Below are 19,770 nucleotides of genomic sequence, written 5' to 3'. Positions count from 1 at the left end.
TCCGTAAAGAGCTTTCCCATAGCAACTAATAATCTCGACAATAACAACATGTTCTATCAATAACAAACTAATAATCTTACTCATGACAACATGTCCTGTCAATAACAGCGTTCTTTCTTTTAATTATATCTAAGCTATATGCTTAATTATTGCGCCTCTGATCAATGTTGATAATATAGGTACAGATTAATTATAATAGGGATATATCGCTGTAATTTTTATAAGGATTTGTTCATTGCTTGCTGAGAAAAACACGAAAAAAGTTCCAATGTTATTAGATAGGGAAAAACTCGACTCAGCGAAGAGGTAGCAACAGCCTTAATAAGATTGTTCACGTTTTGAATGTAAAAGACGACTTGGGATATAGTTCTATCAAAAATACAGTATTACCTCCGGAACACGAACATCTCCAACGTTGAACAAGTTGAAATGTGATCGAAAAATTGTAGCAAATTTTTGTCCTGGCATCCGAACAATGATTGGAATCTGAAACATATCTACTGCTGGAATTAAAAGTCTTCATCCCGGCGAAATTAAAATACCGCTAATTTTACAGTAATTATGTGGTATCTTCAAATAGATAAAAGATAATCGAAATGTGGAACAAGAGCACCCTAGACAATATTATTTTACATGAGAAACCGTTATCACGACTCACTTATCTGCTTTCGATTTCGAGCCATTTTGAAAATCGGCATTTATTTTCGCGTTTCTAAACAGCTGAAAACAGAAAGCCACTAGGTGACTTGTGATAACGGTACCTCACGCAAAATAATATTGTCTAGGGCGCTCTTGTTCCATATTTCAATTATCTTTTATCTATTTGAAGATATCACATAATTACTGTAAAATTAGCGGTATTTTAATTTCGCTGGGATGAATACTCTTAAGGGACTTCTCAGTGTGTTCTGATCCTGTAAAGTCTAATATCTCTCTGAAAAAAAGGCTGATTTAAAATAAGCGTCCATGAAGGGTTAATCATAATTTAGATTTGTAGAGCGCTCAACGGTGTGCTGGTCCAGTTTTCCTTAGTCTAAAGAGTATAATCGTGAAACGTTAATCTAAAAGATTTCATTTCATTTCATTTTCAATAGTAAGTTAGTTTCGGTTCACACTGCGAAACTACAATAGACTTCCACACATGATTAATAGGGGCTCAATATTGAAACAGGAACTAATAGAGTTATAATTTCCGCTTGAAATAGAGGGATGAGATCAGGGGCGTCATTTCAGATTTCGCTTGAGGGGGGCAAGAGCACCATCGACATTAGCCTTTCACATTTTGTACTAGTATATTAGTAGACATCGATTAAAGCATATGTATTCTTCAAACCCTTGGGGGGGGCAATTGCCCCCTCCTGTCCTCCCTAAATGACGCCTCTGGATGAGATCATAGATGGAACCTTCATAGGACCCTGAATCCATATCAAAACACATTTCTTGCTTTCTGTTACAGTTTTTACCATATATCCATCAAAACTGAAATTGGAAGTTCCGCTGCTTCCGGTCTGAAAAGAAGATAATCAGTTTTTTCAGTTTAACTTTCTTCGATTATGCTCTTTTAGGCTAAAAGCAGATGATTAATGACGGATGATTAGATCAAATGAATGATGATAGAATAACTAGTGGAATGAAATTGTGGAAGGAAACGGGAGTGTCCCGAGAAAACCAACGAACACAACGTTCTCTACCACAAACTTTCTTGGCCCAAATTAGGGACACCACGCACCAGAGGTAAGACTTTACCACTGAGCCCCACTGTTCCCTCAATAGAAGAATAAGAGCCCACAAAGAATCTATTTTCGACATTCTGAATCAATATGAGGTAAAACATATAGCTCACTGCGCCTAACGTTTTAGCTCCAATGTCTTAAATTAACTCATGTTGTGGAGCAGTTACTACTGGAACATTTATTTATGGATGACGTGGGAGACCCGGGTTCAATTCCCGGCGGGAGCTCATGTGGTTCGGATTCCACGTTTATCAGTAGGTCCACGTCTCATATAGCCTCGGTGCTGAAAGGGACGTTAAACTCGAAAATCAATCAATCAATTTATTTATGGAAATAGAATAAAATTAAAAGGCTTTTTCAGAAAACTTTGTCTCAATATCAGTCATCACCAAAAGCAAACTCCCCTTCCAAACTATGTTATACATAAGTGTCGAAAGTTGTATAGAACGGCTTTGTCCGCTTGTCTGTTGACGAATATCAGAGAGAAAACAGATTTTTTTTTTTTTTGTTAGATTCAGGACCCAACAATAGGTTGGTCTTCTCCGTTAACCCTCTATTGAAACCGGGAGTGGTTAAGAAATTAACCGTTCTCATTTTTAACATTGAATGGTAACAGATAGCGACAAACGGATTTTTTGAAATCAATTGATCGTTTCAACAAAATAAAATATCTTTATCGGTATTGCTATACTAAAATCGGAAATGGTTAAATATACCGATACTTTCTGTTTCAAGTTGATCACTATAGAACAAAAGTGACAATATACAGCGACAAGCTATTTTCTGGAATCGATTCAGCATCTCAAGAAAAGATATCTCTAGCTGTAACGCTCTATTTAAATCACAAGTGGTAGAAATTTAGTAGTACTTCTGATTTCAATATTGTTCTCCATAGAACAGAAACACTAAGAGATATCAAGAAAGGTGGTTCGATATCAATTAAGCGTCCCAAGAAAACTTTCATTTCTACTTTTAGGCTAGTTTTAGACGGAAGCATTTATCGTAGTAAAAATTGTATCATCGATATTCTACCGTGTAAAGTAGCAAATGCTATAGCTTTTCCCATGCCATGGCATATCCTATGGCATTTCTTATCGATAGTACCTGCTCTATTTCGTAGCATTTTCCCCAGCATTTCTGTCCGATTGCAGCGCCGAGGTGTGTTAAAAGGAAGCGAAAAATTTTGTACCAAATATCCATGCTCTTTCTTTTGTGTGAGAAATTGAATTGCACTGATGCTATTATCATGCTGATTGAAAAACATGAGGCGCATCCTTGTTTGTACAATGTTAAAAGTCCTTTATATCGTAATAAGCATATGCTACAAAGGGCTTTAGAAGATATAGCGACTGAAATCTCTGGTTTTACTTTCGGAGCCACAATTGCGCTCTTCTCCAGTGATTTGTTTGCTACGTCATGACAAGATGCTTATCAAAATGCTACCGTATGAAAGCACCATATATTTATGATGCCATAGAATATTATACGAGATTTTCGGCAGTACATCTGCTACGAGAAATGCTACGATAAATGCTTCCGTCTACAACTAGCCTTATTCTTGTATGTCGACGGGAGATCCACATTTTTAGGTGTAAAACGGTAATGGATAGAGAGAACTCGTTTTCTAATATGGAATTCGTATCATTAGAATAGGTTACAACTTCGACTTCATACTCTATTGCAACCTGAACGGATAGAAATATACTACTATAATTCCGGTTTCAAAATTAATCACCATAAAACGGAAGAATATAGTGAGTGACTATAAAATATGAGAAAGTATTAAACAAGAAAAAAAACTCACCTACAATAGTGAAGTACCCTTGTGCATTTTTTCAGGTGAAACTAGTTATGCTATGTTAGTCAAGATATTAATGAAACATTGATACATAAAATACAAACAAAAACGTTATAATCATTTTCGAGCAAATCACATTTATTTTTATTGAATCAAAAGATCCAATATATTTCAGCCAAAAATTTTCTTCTAGGTCTTATATCTGGAGAACTACACATATAATTTTAGAAAAATCCAAACTATCACTTAACTCGTGCTTATTCCGTAGAAAATATGAAAACAAAATTTAGGGGCCATTCAAAATTTTTGTGGCTCCTAATTCAAAAAATACAACATATTTCATTCAATCAAATATTTTCTTTTACGTCTTATATCTCGAGAACTACATATAGTGTAGACAAACCCAAACTACCACTTAACTCAGTATGATGTGCTTATTCCGTAAAAACAATACGAAAACTCGATTTAGGGGCAGTTCAAAAATGTTGTGACCCCTGACCCAAAATCAAATTAATGGCCAAGATCGCAATTTTTTGTTCCATTTTTTTGATCCTTCCTAAAATTCTTGTTTTCACTCTTCAATTAAACCTGCTTCTTGAGGTAAGAAGAAAATTTGAGAAAAATCTTCCTGGAGAATCTTAGGCCTATAAAAAGCTTAAGTTTAAAATTTAGAACTACTACGGTGAACCGATATGTCTTGTGTGTAAATATATACAAACATCGGGACGGACAAAGACCACGAAACTTGTAAATCCATTGAAATCTCGAATTCGATATTTTTCAGTAACCATACTTTATTCCCTCGAAGATTAAAAAAAAAGTTTCTTCTTCTCTTACTCTTTCACTGCTATGGGAAGGTTAGATGTGTACCACTTCCGGTTTTAGTAGAGAGATATAAAGAATGTGATAGAACACATTTTTGCGATACTCAATGTGTCAATAAAATAGTTATAGTCATCTATTACTGTTTTGTCTCTATGGCGGTTAGTGTTGAAACCGGAGGTAGCAGATTTTAACAACTTCCGGTTTGAATATCGGAATAAGGATAAAGATAAAGTTATTCTTTGGAAGTTGAACCCACATTAAGAAGTAATTTCGCATTATTTGCTTAGATTTTTTTTCTCTACAGAGATCAATATTGAAATCGAAAATCTTTTGAGTTTTACGTCCCACGGTTATGCCGGTAACGCTAAAGGAGACGGTGATGATGAGTAAGGAATGAAATGGTGGAATGAAGATAGTGGGAGGAAACGGGAGAATCCCGAGAAAACCCATGCACACGGTTTTTGTCCACCACAAAGTTCACTTGGCGGGGGTTGGGAATATTGAAATCGACAGTGGTATTAGACTTTTACCTCTTCCACTTTATTAGAGCGAAAAGAGTGGGCAAAGGTTCTATTCTCAGGATGCTAAATTCAGTTGAACCGTTTTTGTTCAATGGTGATGAATGTTGAGACCTGGAAATGGCTTATTTCTACCACTTCTGGTTTGAATAGAGGGTTAAAGAAGAATATGGAACTTATTCTTGGGACAAAGAAATCATAGAAGAGCTATTTCTGGCTATGTATTACCGTTTCTGGTCTGAAACCTGTAAAAAGACAAACGGACATAGTCATTCTAGAAGACACTCAATACTTATGCAGAATAGTTTGGAAGTAAAAGAGAAAATAATCCATACAATAATAATAATAATAATAATAATAATAATAATAATAATAATAATAATAATAATAATAATAATAATAATAATAATAATAATAGGTCATGGGTTTAGAAGTAAATGCAAAGAAAACTAAATAAATGGAAGTTCGTCGGAACCGTAATACCGCAAATTATGAATGCGTTAAAATATTAAATAATACTTTTGATAAAGTGGATACTTTCAAATATCTAGGTCTAGGATCAATATTAACACTCGAAAACCGTATTCACGACGAAACTAAATGTCGACTAAAATCAGGGAATTCGTATTATTATTCAGTTCAAAATCTCTTGTCGTCGCGGGTTCTGTCAAGGAATTTGAAGCTTAAAATATACAAAACGATAATCATGCCTGTTGTTCTGTATGGTTGCGAAACATGGTCGCTTACTCTGAGGGAAGTAGACTGAAAGTATTTGAGAACAAGATCCTGAGACGAATATGCGGATCCAAGAGAGACGAGAATGGAAAATGGCGGAAACTTCATAACGACGAACTACATAATTTATACGGTTTACCCAACATTGTTAGGGTCGCCAAGTCTAGGAGGCTTAGATGGGCAGATCATGTAGCTAGAATGTAAGAAAGTAGAAACGCTTTCAAAGTCTTGACTGGAAGACCAATTGGAAAACGACCATCAGGAAGACCTAGGCGCAGATGGGAGGGAAATATTAAGATTTATCTCGCAGAGATAGGAATACAAAGTAGAAACTGGATTCAGTTGACTAAGGATAGAAGTCAATGGAGAGCTTTTGTGAACACGGCATTGAATCTCCGGGTTTCATAGGCCATAGAGTTGGTTAGTTAATAATAATAACACTAAGTATAGGTGATATCATGAAGTTAACTTCCCTTGTCTTTTCACTGTAAATAATATCCCGGGTACAATACTAAATAAATAAAGTCAAAAGTACATTCTTCATATACTACATGAAATCTTTGAAATTAATCTCCCAAATTATGCCTTTTAGGCTAAAAGAGACAATGATTAAAGCAAGTGAATAATGATGCAACAATTGGTGGAATGAGGAGGTGGAAGGAAACGGGAGTACCGTGAGAGAACCCATGGACAGAATGTTGTCCTTCACAAACTTGAATTGGCGGGAGATTGAACCAGGGACTCCACTTACTGAGCCACCGTGCCCTCCTCATAGTACAATATTTATTGCCAAACATATATATATATTTTTTTTCTTTAAACTTAGGTCGTGAAAAATCTTCGGCTTGCCTTTTTGAATCAGAAGAAAGAATGTAAGAAACTGATAAAGACATTTCAGTCATGAATAGCGTGTAACATTAGCAAATATTGAGATGGGATGACGCATAAAATATCAGTGGTTCTACGGTGTTGATCATAGACAAATATAATTTAACGTCTTATCTTGTCATCGTAGGGTGTCGGAAGTCTTTTACTTCATATGAATCATCGTTGAAGGAGGAAGCGACGCCGCGCAGTCTGCCTTCGAGGGACGAAATGGTCACTTCAAAGAGAAACAAATGAAGTATGTAATGCAATGAGGTTGTGCTGAAATCATCGTTTGGAAACACGTAAAGCAAGATATTAGTTATCACAAAAGTTACACTCATCACGAGGCGTGCGTATTACATTAGGCAAGAGATAGATAACGAAATTGTGAATTCCTGCTGACCAAATAAATAAATAAAACAAAAAAATCGATACTCGTGGTATTTGTGCCTGGGATCCCAGGATCTATCTCCGGGAAAGGTAGGTGAGTCACTTCTAATTAACCTGCCAAACCCATAGCCAGTACACTGACTGCTATCTGCAATGCAATAAACATTCAGCAATGCAATGCAAGTATATGTTACTTCTTCCTAACGAAGCTGGACGATAAGCCAATGCAACTCCATCATAAAGAAGGACGTAATCATTTTACGAACTAGTTGGTGAACCTTCGCTAAAATCCCGATATTACTTCATTACTTGCATATTTGAGTTTCAAAGTAGTACAACACATTACTAACGTAAGTTTCACAATTATGTGGATCCCTTAACTTTCGGACATTTCTATAATTTCGTTCATGAGTTAGCACATTGACTTCAGATACGTCCTTCAATTCATTTTCAATACTGTGGTTACTAGCTACTTTATGGGCGAATCCACGCATAACAGGTTTGACTTGTATTAAGTATTTTTACCTAGATATACATCTCACAGGCAAAAACACATCTTTAGATTATTTATACACTAGTCTACTAAAATATTACTAGGAATTTGTTCTCTAAATTTTACAAATCTGTGGGTTCGTACAGTAAATCTTCACCATTGCTTTAACTTCTGTTAAAATTTTAAAAAAAAAAATAGCACCTAAATAAAATTTTTGAATAAAATAACCGAACAAAATCAAACGAAAGAAACTTTTATTAAACTTGAGAGCCATCTACCAGAGAGGAAGGGAACTAACTTGGACCCACATTTGTCCCTTAGAGAGCATTAAGAGGCCTTATCCCTGCGAAATTAAAATATCGCTAACTTTACAGTAATTATGTCATATCTTCAAATAGATAAAATATAATCGAAAAGTGGAACAAGACCTCCCAAGACAGTATTATTTTGCGTGAGATACCGTTATCACGACACATTTATCTGCTTTCGATTTCCAGCCATTTAGAAAATCGGCATTTATTTTCGCGTTTCTAAATACCAGCAAACGAAAAGCTACTAGGTGACTCGTGATAATGTTACCTCATGGAAAATAACATCGTCTAGGGAGGTCTTGATCCACCTTTCGATTATCTTTTATCTATTTGAAGATATCACATAATTATTGTAAAATTACCGGTATTTTAATTTCTCAGTGATAGAGACTCTTAAACATATTGAATGCATTGAGGCAGTTTTTAGACTGCTCCCTAACTTGATTGACTCTATTTTTGATATAAATATTAAACTTCTTCCTTTTAATAGAGGTTAACATGGAAATCAGATTTAAACTAATTATTTGCTGAGCAAAACTATATATTTTCATTAAAATTCAACACTGTTACAGTTTCGCCAACTAACTCTTTGGTTTCATCAGATACTATGTGATACAGGATACCTGTACAATCGTATATATATATATATATATATATATATATATATATATATATATATATATATATATATTATATATATATATATACGATTGTATGTATGTATATACGTTTGTACAGTTATCCTGTATCACATAGTATCTGATGAAACCAAAGAGTTAGTTGGCGAAACTGTAACAGTGTTGAATTTTAATGAAAATATATAGTTTTGCTCAGCAAATAATTAGTTTATATTTAATTATAACAAAGCAAAGCTTCTACTTATGGAAAATATCATAGATGGAAATCAGAAATGTTAATTGTTGTCTCTCACTTTATTGGCAACAAAGGAAGAAATTCGGAGATAAAATATATTTGTGTGTTACTGAATAAATAAATAAATAAATAAAAAACCTTGCTTGCCGCTAACAATTTGTGTTCTATCCATTATGCAATCAATGTTACCTTTTTTAAGAAAAATATAGATTTTCACCACTTCCGGTTTCAACAAACGATAATAATTGAGATAAAACTCATTCTTGGGGCGCTGAATGTGTGTCGAGAAAACAGATTTTCGAAATATCATATCATATTTGCTCTACGGAAACAAACATTGTAACCGGAAGTACTAGAAAATTTCATTCACTTTGGGTTTTAGTACAGTATTGCGGGTAGTGTGATAGTATGTTATGTTGAGACGCTGAATCGATTGTTAAACTCCAATTGTTGCTATTTACGTATTTTCATTGTTGTTTTATGATAATCAATGTGAACATCGAGTCCGTATATTTCTACTACTTCCGGTTTTCCGGTTTGAATAGAGGATTAAGGAGGTATGCTATTCTTGGTATGCTAAATCGATTGCAAGAAAGAGCTTCTGAACATGTTTTACCGTTTCTGCTCTATGGAAATCAATATTATAACCGAAGTAGCAGTAAATATTAACCATTTTCGGTTGCGGTACAGTTTTGCGGGTGATGATGATATATTTTCTTGAGACACTAAATCCATTGTATAAACTGTTTGCTGTCTATTATTGTTTTTGTTGTATGGTGATAAACGTTGAGACAGTAAATGATTCATTTCTACCAGTTCCGGTTTGAGTAGAGGGTTGACGAAGAGGAAAACCTATTCTTGGGACGCTGAATCGATTATTAAAAAAAAAAAAAAAAAAAAAAAAAAAAAGAAAAAAAAAAAAAAAAAAGAAAAGAAAGAAAGAAAGAAAGAAAAGAAAAAAATTAAGAAAGAAAAGCTTCTCAATGACTTTTATAGTTTTTGCTGTATCCGATCAACGTTGAAACCAAAACTGATTAACTTCTACAATTTCCGGTTTCAGTAAAGGTTTAGCAGAGATGACGGAACTTATTGTTGTTACATTAAATCGATTCCAAAAATGATTTCTTTTACTATTTTTGCTCTAAATACGTCAATATTGAAACCAGGAGAACTAATAAATTTCAACCACTTCTATGGTTTTGGTGATGTGTTACGACTGGCCATGATATGCTTTTTTGAGGCGTAGAATCGATTCCCAAAAGTAGGTTGTCACTATCTACTACCGTTTTGTCCTATGGCGATTGATGTGGAAACCGGAAATGATTGATTTTTTACCACTTCCCGTTTGAACAGAAAGTTACCGGAGGAGGTGGAATCTATTCTTGGCACTCTGAATCTATTGAAAAAAAATCTTCTTGATATCTGTTACCGTTTTTGTTCTGGTAGTTATCGACAGACAGACGGATGGATGGACATACCCGTTTCATAAGGCTTCCGACATTTACGCATAGTATAGTTGGGACGTCTAATAAATGACAACAATAACAATAATAAATAACAGTCTATGAAACAACATTAACTACCTTAAACAGAAACTCAATTAAAATAAATAGCAATGTCACGTGTGCACCATGTAAAGATATTTGGTTTGTATGATGTGATATTTTCTAAATCATTATTAAAACCGATGGTGATAGATTTGTACTACTTCTGGTTTTTGTTATATTTTTGATTACGCTTCATTGATTTTAGAATAACTGTTTTCGCTCTATATGAAGATACTATCCGAGAATTCGCCTGATGAAGTAGAACTGCGAAAGTCCTCACTCCGAATGAATGGCATTAAAGATTCGAACGTGAAATTCATTACCGATAGTTCTCACTAAAGCTGACAAATTAATACGCGAGAGAAAGAAATCATGTGTACTTTTCAACTAAATAATAATAATAATAATAATAATAATAATAATAATAATAATAATAATAATAATAATAATAATAATAATCTAATATAAATAAAATAAAGATTTTGTTTGTGTGTTTGTCTGTCTGTCTGTGTGCGGCCTGGGGACCAGACGAGTGGACCGAGAGTTACCAAATTTTAGTCACGAATACCTTGGTTCAGGCTCCAGACCAGAGTTAAACGTTTTTGTCAAAATTCGAACCAGTAGGGGTCTCAGGGGGGTGTTTACCGAGACATATAAAAGTAATCCAAAATGCCTGATATTAGTGTCAAATCTATAGTTTTCGCGGTTGCTGAAATCAATGGTGACACTTCCATTAGCGATGACTTGCAAATTTAGTTACAATTGAATGCGGGCCGGGAGTCAGCGGGGGGTGGGGGTGGGGTGGGTGATACCGAGACATGTAAAAAGTAGCCCAAAATGACCGATATTAGTATCAAATACATAGTTTTCGCGGTCACTGAGATCAATGGTGATACTCCCACAGGCTTTGACTTCCTCAAATACAGCCCCCGTGCGAAGCATGGGTATATTCAACTAGTAATAATAATACAAGAGTATTAATTTGTAAACCTGAAACTGATGCTGAACGAGAAGCATGTCGCTTTTTGAGATGAAACTGGTCTTGAAATATATCTTCATTAACCTCTTCATTACGACGACAACACATAATATGGTCAATTAAATATAGGCTCAAGTTATTAATAACTCTCAAGTGTTAATTTCTGTTTAATTAAACATTGTGGAAACAATCGATACATCAGATACAGCTGAATAAGATAACATGTTTTGAATATAGATTTTGATGTGTAATGTTCGAGAGAATTCTAAAAAGAACGCCCTAAAAGCTATCTCGTTTGTTGCCAATAATAATAGTTTTTTTTTTTTCTTTTGCTGAAGAAGTTATTTATTTATGTACAGTAAAGCAAAATATACTATCAACTAGCATTTTCTATCTATTGTTTTTTTAATCTTCTTCCAGGGGCGTAAATAAGGGCCCCGCAGACCCCCACATTGCGAGGGGCCTCTAGCCATCAGGGGCTCCCAAATCGTGAAGTGGGATGTAGAGAAGAGGCCCCACTCCACGCTGTCTGCGTGGAGGACACCAAACCTCTAGTTACGCCACTGTTTTCTTCTCACGGTGAAATACATGCTACTTTTATCCGGTGCAGGTGGTAGGTGCACACACAATGCAATACTTAATGCCTACACTACAGACCATTACACACCATTATAGCTAGGAAACTCTCAAGAGAACTGGATGACACGTAGAATTGTCTCATGAGGGATCGAAAAAACAAATCTTGCTACAAGCCAAGGGGAGAAAGCTTCATACAGCTTCAGAAAGCTATATATCTACAACAACCAATAGATCCTCCTTTAGCCTGTAATGACATCAAAAATCTTACAGATATGACTTCCTTCAAGAGCCGCCACTACGTCACTGGTTCCACCTTTTTCTGTTTCGGCGTTACTTTACAACTTATTTTATGATTTAAGTATTAAGTGTCAAGGGCGCCGATTTCTCTGTAAATTTGGAGGGGCCCATTCCCACATAGAACACTACGTCCCTGGGATGTCCCATTTTGATCCCAATCATCCCATTCGGTTCGCGGGATTATCGGGACAATGAGAAGACATCCAATAGACGTCCTGCATGGGACGTCCTGAAGGATTCCCATGTAGGATGTCCACGGGACGTCCCAGATGGGACAGGAGGTCCGAGGGAAAAGCAATAGACATCCTTTCGTGGTCCCGTTGAATATCCCGTATTCCGGGATATTAGCGGACATCTGGATCTCCCGTGGGAATCCTGTGGATGTCCCGGGAGCACATTCGGATATCCCGGGATGTCCCGTCGTCCGTTGCGGGCTCAGTCTCGGACATCCCGTGGACGTACTTGTGCTATGTGGGTTCAGATCCAGAAGGTATATATATATGAGGATTTTAAGACAAATTGCATTTAAATTATGCTAAACATTGTATATTCATAAATACAATAGGGGGGAGAGCTTTGAGGGCCGCCCCCGACTCCCCCAGGATCGGCGCCCTTGCTAAGTGTTATTTGCGTAGTTTATCAGGAAACTCAAGAACGCTTTCAATACATTTGTTGTTAAAACGGGCATAGGAATGAAATCCTTGAGTTTAACGTTCTACGATTATGCCTGTTACACTAAGGGAGACGGATGATTAAGCCAAGTGAATGATGATGGAAGAATGGATAGAATGAAAATGTGGGAGGAAACGCGCGTATGCGAGAAAACCCACGGACACGATGTTGTCCACCACAAACTTACTTGGCCGGAAATCGAACTAGGAGTCTCACACACCAGATGTAAGCACTCTACCACTGAACCATCGTACTCCTCAAAACGGGTAAAGAGTAACCTTAGTGCAATAACACATTTCCATGAATATTTCGCTTTCTGATACAACTCTATGTTTAATTTATATATAAAAAGAAAATGAAGTGCTTTCTTTCATACATTTCACTATTCGCAAAGTAAAACGGTTCTACGACTGTTTCTGGAATTTTACTAATGAATATTAAATAACAAAATTAAAGTAAATTAACTTCTACAAATTTGTCAATTATTATTCATTTCTTTGCAAAGGAATTTGATACAGGTGGTCAAGTTGACGTAATAAATACAGATTTCCACAACACCTTTGACTTAGTTGACTTACTATATATTACTAAAGAAATTACCTTTTTTCATTTCTTCTCAAAAGTCCTTAACATTTTTAGCTTCCTACTTGTGTAATCGTCAACAATCTTAAGTTCACAAAGGTATTATCTCTAAAAAATTTGAAAAAGTATCAGGCGTTCCACAAGGCTCAAACCTTGAACCATTATTATTTTTTATGACTATTAATGATATAATGGAATGCATTAAACATTCTCATACGTTTTATTCGCAGATGATCCCAAGTTATATGATAGAATAAAGTCAATTGATGACTGTATAAAATTGTAAATGGATTTACGAAGTGTAAACATATGGAGTAATATTAATAACTTTACGTTAAATTCGTGACAAACCCTTTCCTTTACTAGAAAAGAACAACATGTTCGTTATAATTTTTGAAATACTTGAAATGGTTAAAGATATAGGAATGAATTTCGAATCAAAGCTAACATCTGCTCGTAATATAGAAAACATTACGAATAATGAATATAAAAATGTTGGGTTCATTTTTCGATTCAGTAAGGATTTTCAAAATCAATTGACACTTGAATTTGTATTATTCCGTATTTGATCTGAGAATATGTTAATGTAATTTGAATGTTGAGATATATTGTAAAATCATATAAAGTGTTGAGTATACATTTTAAAAGTCATTAATGCACGGGATAACAGGTCTCTATCTTGCATATGCGTCATATACAGAATTAATAAATAACTTCAATATCTTAACATTGAAAAAAAAAAGAAGAAATCTCCATAACTTAGTCTTTCTTCATGAAGTTCTGAATAATGACATCGATTCTATTCAATTAAATTCTAATTTACAGTAGTATTGCATGTTCTGACAAACAAAGCTAGAAGTAGCAATAACACTACATTTTACTACACGAAGACACGAATGTGCCACATAAATCTCTTAGATGACGAATGAGTACTTTTTACAATTCCATAATATGGAATTAGCATGTTCATACATTGATATATTCAGAATGAGTGAAAACGTTTATCGAAAAACAGTGTGTAAGAAGATGAATGGACACAGGTAAACAAAACACTACATATAAAAGCAAGTGTATCTAAAACTGCATTTGTATTAGATTACTACATAATAATCAAACTTCATGTGCAACACTGTAATTGGACATTATGCGTGTTATGTTGAAATAAATACATAAATGCACAATTAAAATTAAGTCAATAGTGTGTAATAACGAATCAAATTACGAAAAAGTTTCGAATTCATTTGCATTATAAATTGCTAAATTAACAAGAAGCTCCTTTTACCTACTGGTTTCGTAGTTAACTCACGATCTTTTGGTGCGTATAGTCTTAGAAAATAATTAAATTAAATTAAATTTATAGTATAAAGGCCCACCATTATGTTGCAAAGCAAAGAGAGACAACGATGATAATTATGAATGAAATAGTGGCATGACGAAAGTGAGAGGAAACAGGAGAACTCCGAGAAAAACCCACGCAGAATCTTTGTCCACTACAAACATCACTTTAAAAATTCGCTTTGGGTCGTGTGGAGTGACGAACGGTCTTGCTACCATTATAACCTTATAAGCCTTATTTGCGTGATCATAATAATGTAACAAGAGAAAAACATTTATATTGTAAAGCACGGGGCATTTCAATTTTATTTTATTTTTTTTTAAATAAAGTTCAATATAGGCCAGAAGACTACATTTTCAGAGCTTCCTTGCGACTATATCAGAGACGCACACATGGAACTGGGGTCTAAGGGATTCAGACCAGGGGTGTCATTTAGGGTGGCAGGAGGGGGCAATTGCCCCCCAGGAATGTGTATACTTTAATCGATTGTCTAATAATATACTAGTACAAAACATGAAAGTCTATGTCGGTTGTGCTTTTGCCCCCCTTAAGTGAAGTCTGAAATGATGCCCCTGGTCAAGACCCCTTCTAAATTTCCTAACTGAGCATACTTTTGTACATTCTCTCAACAAAACTATATTTATTTGACAAGGAAATGATTTATGTAGCGTGAAATTTTGATCTTACACTTCAATCAATGGATCAATGGTAGAGCGATTACCTCTTCTATGTGGAGCCCTTGGTTCGATCCGCACCAAGTAAGTTTGTGGTGGATAACATCGTGTCCGAGGGTTTTCTCGGGGTACTCCCGTTTCCTCCCACTCTGTCATTTCACTAATTCTGCCAACATCATTCACTTGCTTTACTCATCGTCTCACTTAGACTAACAGCCATAATTGTGGGACGTTAAACTCAAAGATTTCATTTCATTTTTTTTACAAAACTAATCCAGTTCTATCATTTTTTCTGAAAAAGTAGCTGCAAGTGTTTTACAATTACTTATTATCTTTTCGGGTACAAAATAACACTCGTTTATTCCACACAGACATAGTGGCCTTTAGTATTACTCCCCCTCCCCGCAAAGCTTGCACACCTCCCAAGAAAAATTTCTGGGTATGTACCTGGACTCAAGGGTGCCGATCCTGGGGGGATCGGGAGGCCTGGGCCCCCCCAAAGCTCGTGTGGCCTCACTATTGTATTTATGAATATACAATATTTCGCATAATTGAATACAATTTGTCTTAAAATCCTCATATATATACCTTCTGCATCTGAATGCCCCCCCCCCAATTTACAGAGAAATCGGCGCCCTTGCCTGGACTATATGGTTAGCATACACACCAGATCAGATTCGCTTCTCGGAATGAAAATTCAAAATTCGATAAATGTTTTAACGTATTTTAAAAGGGAAAAACAAATAAAAATTTTATTTTAACATTCTACAATTCTACTCTTTCGGACAAAGACGAATGATTAGTGAAATTGAATAATTGTCAAACTATTTTTTTGTGCTGTCCCATCGGGAATAGAACCTGGGATCACATACACCAAAAGCACACGCGGAAGCCAATAGACCAACAGGGACTGGTAAAAGGGAAGAGGCCTATAGTAATTTCGGAATTTTGAACGTTTTAGTTATAGTGGCGTTCGCTACAGTGATATTTTACTAAAGAAAGCAAACTCCGGATCCGGAACCTAGGGAGCCATAGAAAATGCTGTTTCTTTGATATGATGACCATACATCACACAGGTGAACATGAGCCATCTGACCTGTCTTAAGAGTCTTCATCCCGGCGAAATTAAAATACCGCTAATTTTACAATAATTATGTGCTATCTTCAAATAGATAAAAGATAATTGAAATATGGAACAAGACCACCGTAGACAATATGATTTTGCGTGAGGTACCGTTATCACAAGTCACCTAGTGGCTTTCCGTTTTCAGCTGTTTAGAAACGCGAAAATAAATGCCGATTTCCAAAATGGCTCGAAATCGAAAGCAGATAAGTGAGTGGTCATAACGGTTTCTCATGTAAAATAATATTGTCTAGGGCGCTCTTGTTCCACATTTCGATTATCTTTTACCTATTTGAAGATATCACATAATTACTGTAAAATTAGGGGTATTTTAATTTCGGCGGTATGAAGACTCTTTCGTAGAATCTTTCATTTTTACGTCCCACGATTTTCCGGGCTAGGCTAAAGGAGACGGTGATGATGAGAAATGAATGAAATAATGGAATGAAGGAAGTTGGAGAACCCCAAGAAAACCCACGCACACGGTGTTTGTCCACCACAGAGTTCACTTGGCGCGAGTTGGGATCGAACTGAGGACCCCTATGTACCAAAGGTGAACACTCTACCACTGAGGCACCGCATCTCTATTGAAGAAGTGAGAGAAAACGGAAATACTCGTAGAAAACCCACGGACACGATGTTGTCCACCACAAACTTGCTTGTCCGGAGATCGAACCAGGGACCCTATACACCAGAGGTAAGCGCTCTATCACTGAGCTACGTGCTTCCCCTCCCACAATATACTTCCAGTTTAACATCACATGATTATGGCTTTTACGCCAAGAGAGACTGACACGATGCTGCCCATAAGCAGTCTAATTTCTAATTACTAGAGCGACCAGACGATCGAAATAGATACCCCCCTTGTAACAGTGGTGAGCACTTTGCCACTAATCCACTATGTTTACCAAGTAATCCTAGAGGGCTACTCTTGCGTTCTCTTAGGTTGAATGTTAGTAAACCATTTTTTTCATTTTTTTTTAAATTTAAATGAAAATGAAATGAAATGAAATCTTTGAGTTTTACGTCCCACAGTTATGCCAGTTAGGCTAAAGGAGACGGTGATGATGAGTAATGAATGAAAATGGTAGAATGAATAAAGTGGGAGGAAACGGGAGAACCCCGAGAGAACCCACGCACACGGTGTTTGTCCACAACTAAGTTCACTTGGCGGGGACTGGGATCGAACCCGGGACCCCAAACACCAGAGGTGAACGCTCTACCACTGAGCCACCGCGGCCCCTAAATTTAAATGAATATCGTATCATACAGAATAATTCAGAATCTCAAGAGTTTGGGAATTATATTAGAAAGAATTCTTTATTACATCTCTTCCAGGACTCATTAAGGAAATGTATTGTATTATCCAGTCTATAATATATTATTGATAGCCTTAAATTATTAAAATAAACTAATCTCTATTTTATTTTATTAATACCACTATAAAATTAAAGTAATTTTAATCATTACTTTTAAAATACTGTATCGTTTTAATATATGTTCTTTTTATAAATGAAAAATTTGCTTCGAAGAGGCCATGGATATTGCGGTTCGCAGAACATTCTGTTAAAAGTGGTCCCCACCTGGAAGATACCCTTTACGCTGAAGGAAGAAAAAATGAAATCTTTAGTTTTACGTCCCACGGTTTTGCCGGTTAGGCTAAATGAGACGGTGATAATGAGAAATGAATGAAATGGTGGAATGAAGAAAGTGGAAGGAAACCGGAGAATCCCGAGAAAACCCACGAGCACGGTGTTTGTCCACCACAAAGTCCACACGGCGCGAGCTGGGATCGAACCAGGACCGGAGGTGAACGCTCTACCACTGAGCCACCACGCCCCCATCTTTACGCTGAAGGAGTCGAATAATGAGAAAAAGTAAATAACCATGAAAGAAGTTAATAAAGTGGGAGAAAACGGTAGAACTCCAACAAATCCCACGGATGCAAAATTGTCCACCACAAACTCCTATGCCCTGAGATTGAACAAAGGACCACTCATACCAGAGGTGAGCGCTTTATCAATCACTTAAACAAAACAGCTACTGAAGGAACTCATCAATGCATACTAGACATAATTGAAAATTCTTGTAAAATTGTTTCTCACTTACCTTGCGTAAGCGACTACAATCAGCGTAATCCCTATGAGAAGCTCTTGTAGGTTGGGAGGCACCATCTCTGCATTCAACGATCCACGAGATACAAGGATGGAGATGATTGATCTTTGACTGCTGCGAACAGTTCACAGGGCACCCAACTACAGAAACAACTGATGCCAGGTCAAGAATGAAGGGTTGGTGGCGCAGAAAAGTCAGCAGGTGACATCATCCGATTTTTGACCTCCCCCAACAACCTCCTTGACGTTTGGGGAGCGGCTTTCGTAGATACAAAGGATGCCGAAATCAGGAGGCGGCCACAACCGAATCCATTGACAAGAATCACCGGAGGCCACTTTGGATTGAGGCTACATGTCAGATGCTTTGGAGGAATTAGGCAGGAAATGTGCAATAAATGTTCCATTGTGGATTCTCGGATGCATAGAACTCAGGTGGAAGCCCAACAGAGATGACTCATATTGTTTTGCTGTTCTCGTTCCCACGATTCCTTCGCTAAAAACAGAAACCTCCAACGAATATTGTTGTAGAAATAAAGCTTCAAAACTGGACTGATTTGCAGGTGTATCAGCGATTTTTTTTATAACATCTATTCGAACACTCTTCGCTACAAATCCTTTTATTCTCGTAGCCATTGAAGCAAATGATTAACATGTCCCATCTTTGAAGCAAGTCGTACAGGCTTCAGCTCCCCCTCAGTAAATATTTTTGGTGTTCATCTAATTTGTGAGATAAAAAATGAAATGAAATCTTTGAGTTTTACGTCCCACGATTATGCCGGTTAGGCTAAAGGAGATGAGTAATGAATGAAACGGTGGAATGAAGAAAGTGGGAGGAAACGGGAGAACCCCTGAGGAAACCCACACACACGGTGTTTGTCCACCACAAAGTTCACTTGGTGTAATTTTGTGAGATAATGGACTAGAATAATGTGGCGTCACACCCTGTTGATTATCATATTATAACTTTTTTTTTCAATAAAAGAAATTCAAAAGTGGTGATGTGTTACTTTACGGTATGTAAGTTTACATGTAAGAGGAAGTTAGAATGGGATACGTTTTGTTGATATTGCCAACAGGTATAAATCAAAGGAGTCGTCCTTCATTTTATGTTTACGAAGGTTACGGAAGAGGACTCATACAATTGCAACGTTAGCACGTTTGTTACTCCACAAGACAACTGGAGACACAGTGAGTCCGTGGTAGAGTGCTTACCTCTGGTGTATGGGATCCCTAATTCGATCCCCGGCCAAATAAGTTTGAGGTGTCCAGGGGCGAATCCAGGGTATGATCACGGGAGGGGCTAAACCATATTTTGTCGTTTTAT

General features: G+C 36.4%; 1 protein-coding gene across 2 annotated transcripts in view; it reads right to left on the bottom strand.

Annotated features, from left to right (window-relative positions):
- LOC145662221 (protein Wnt-8b-like) overlaps window positions 1–18,791 on the bottom strand; it is a 75,436-nt gene extending 56,645 nt beyond the window's left edge. Inside the window, exon 1 of one of the 2 annotated variants that reach the window (XM_081727556.1) lies at window positions 18,442–18,791. Coding sequence is in view for 1 of the 2 variants with exons in the window: in XM_081727555.1 (XP_081583681.1) it covers window positions 18,442–18,506 (65 nt within the window). In the remaining variant the exon portion in view is untranslated. The remainder of the gene's footprint in view (window positions 1–18,441) is intronic. The other variant, XM_081727555.1, reaches the window with a different exon arrangement.
- Between the last annotated feature and the right edge of the window lie 979 nt (window positions 18,792–19,770).

This window comes from Thermobia domestica, chromosome 10 (assembly GCF_964235325.1).
Source record: "Thermobia domestica chromosome 10, izTheDome1.hap1.1, whole genome shotgun sequence".
Taxonomy (NCBI): Eukaryota; Metazoa; Arthropoda; class Insecta; order Zygentoma; family Lepismatidae; genus Thermobia; species Thermobia domestica.
Note: the sequence above shows the minus strand (reverse complement) of the source record. Positions and strands in the feature narration are given on the sequence as shown.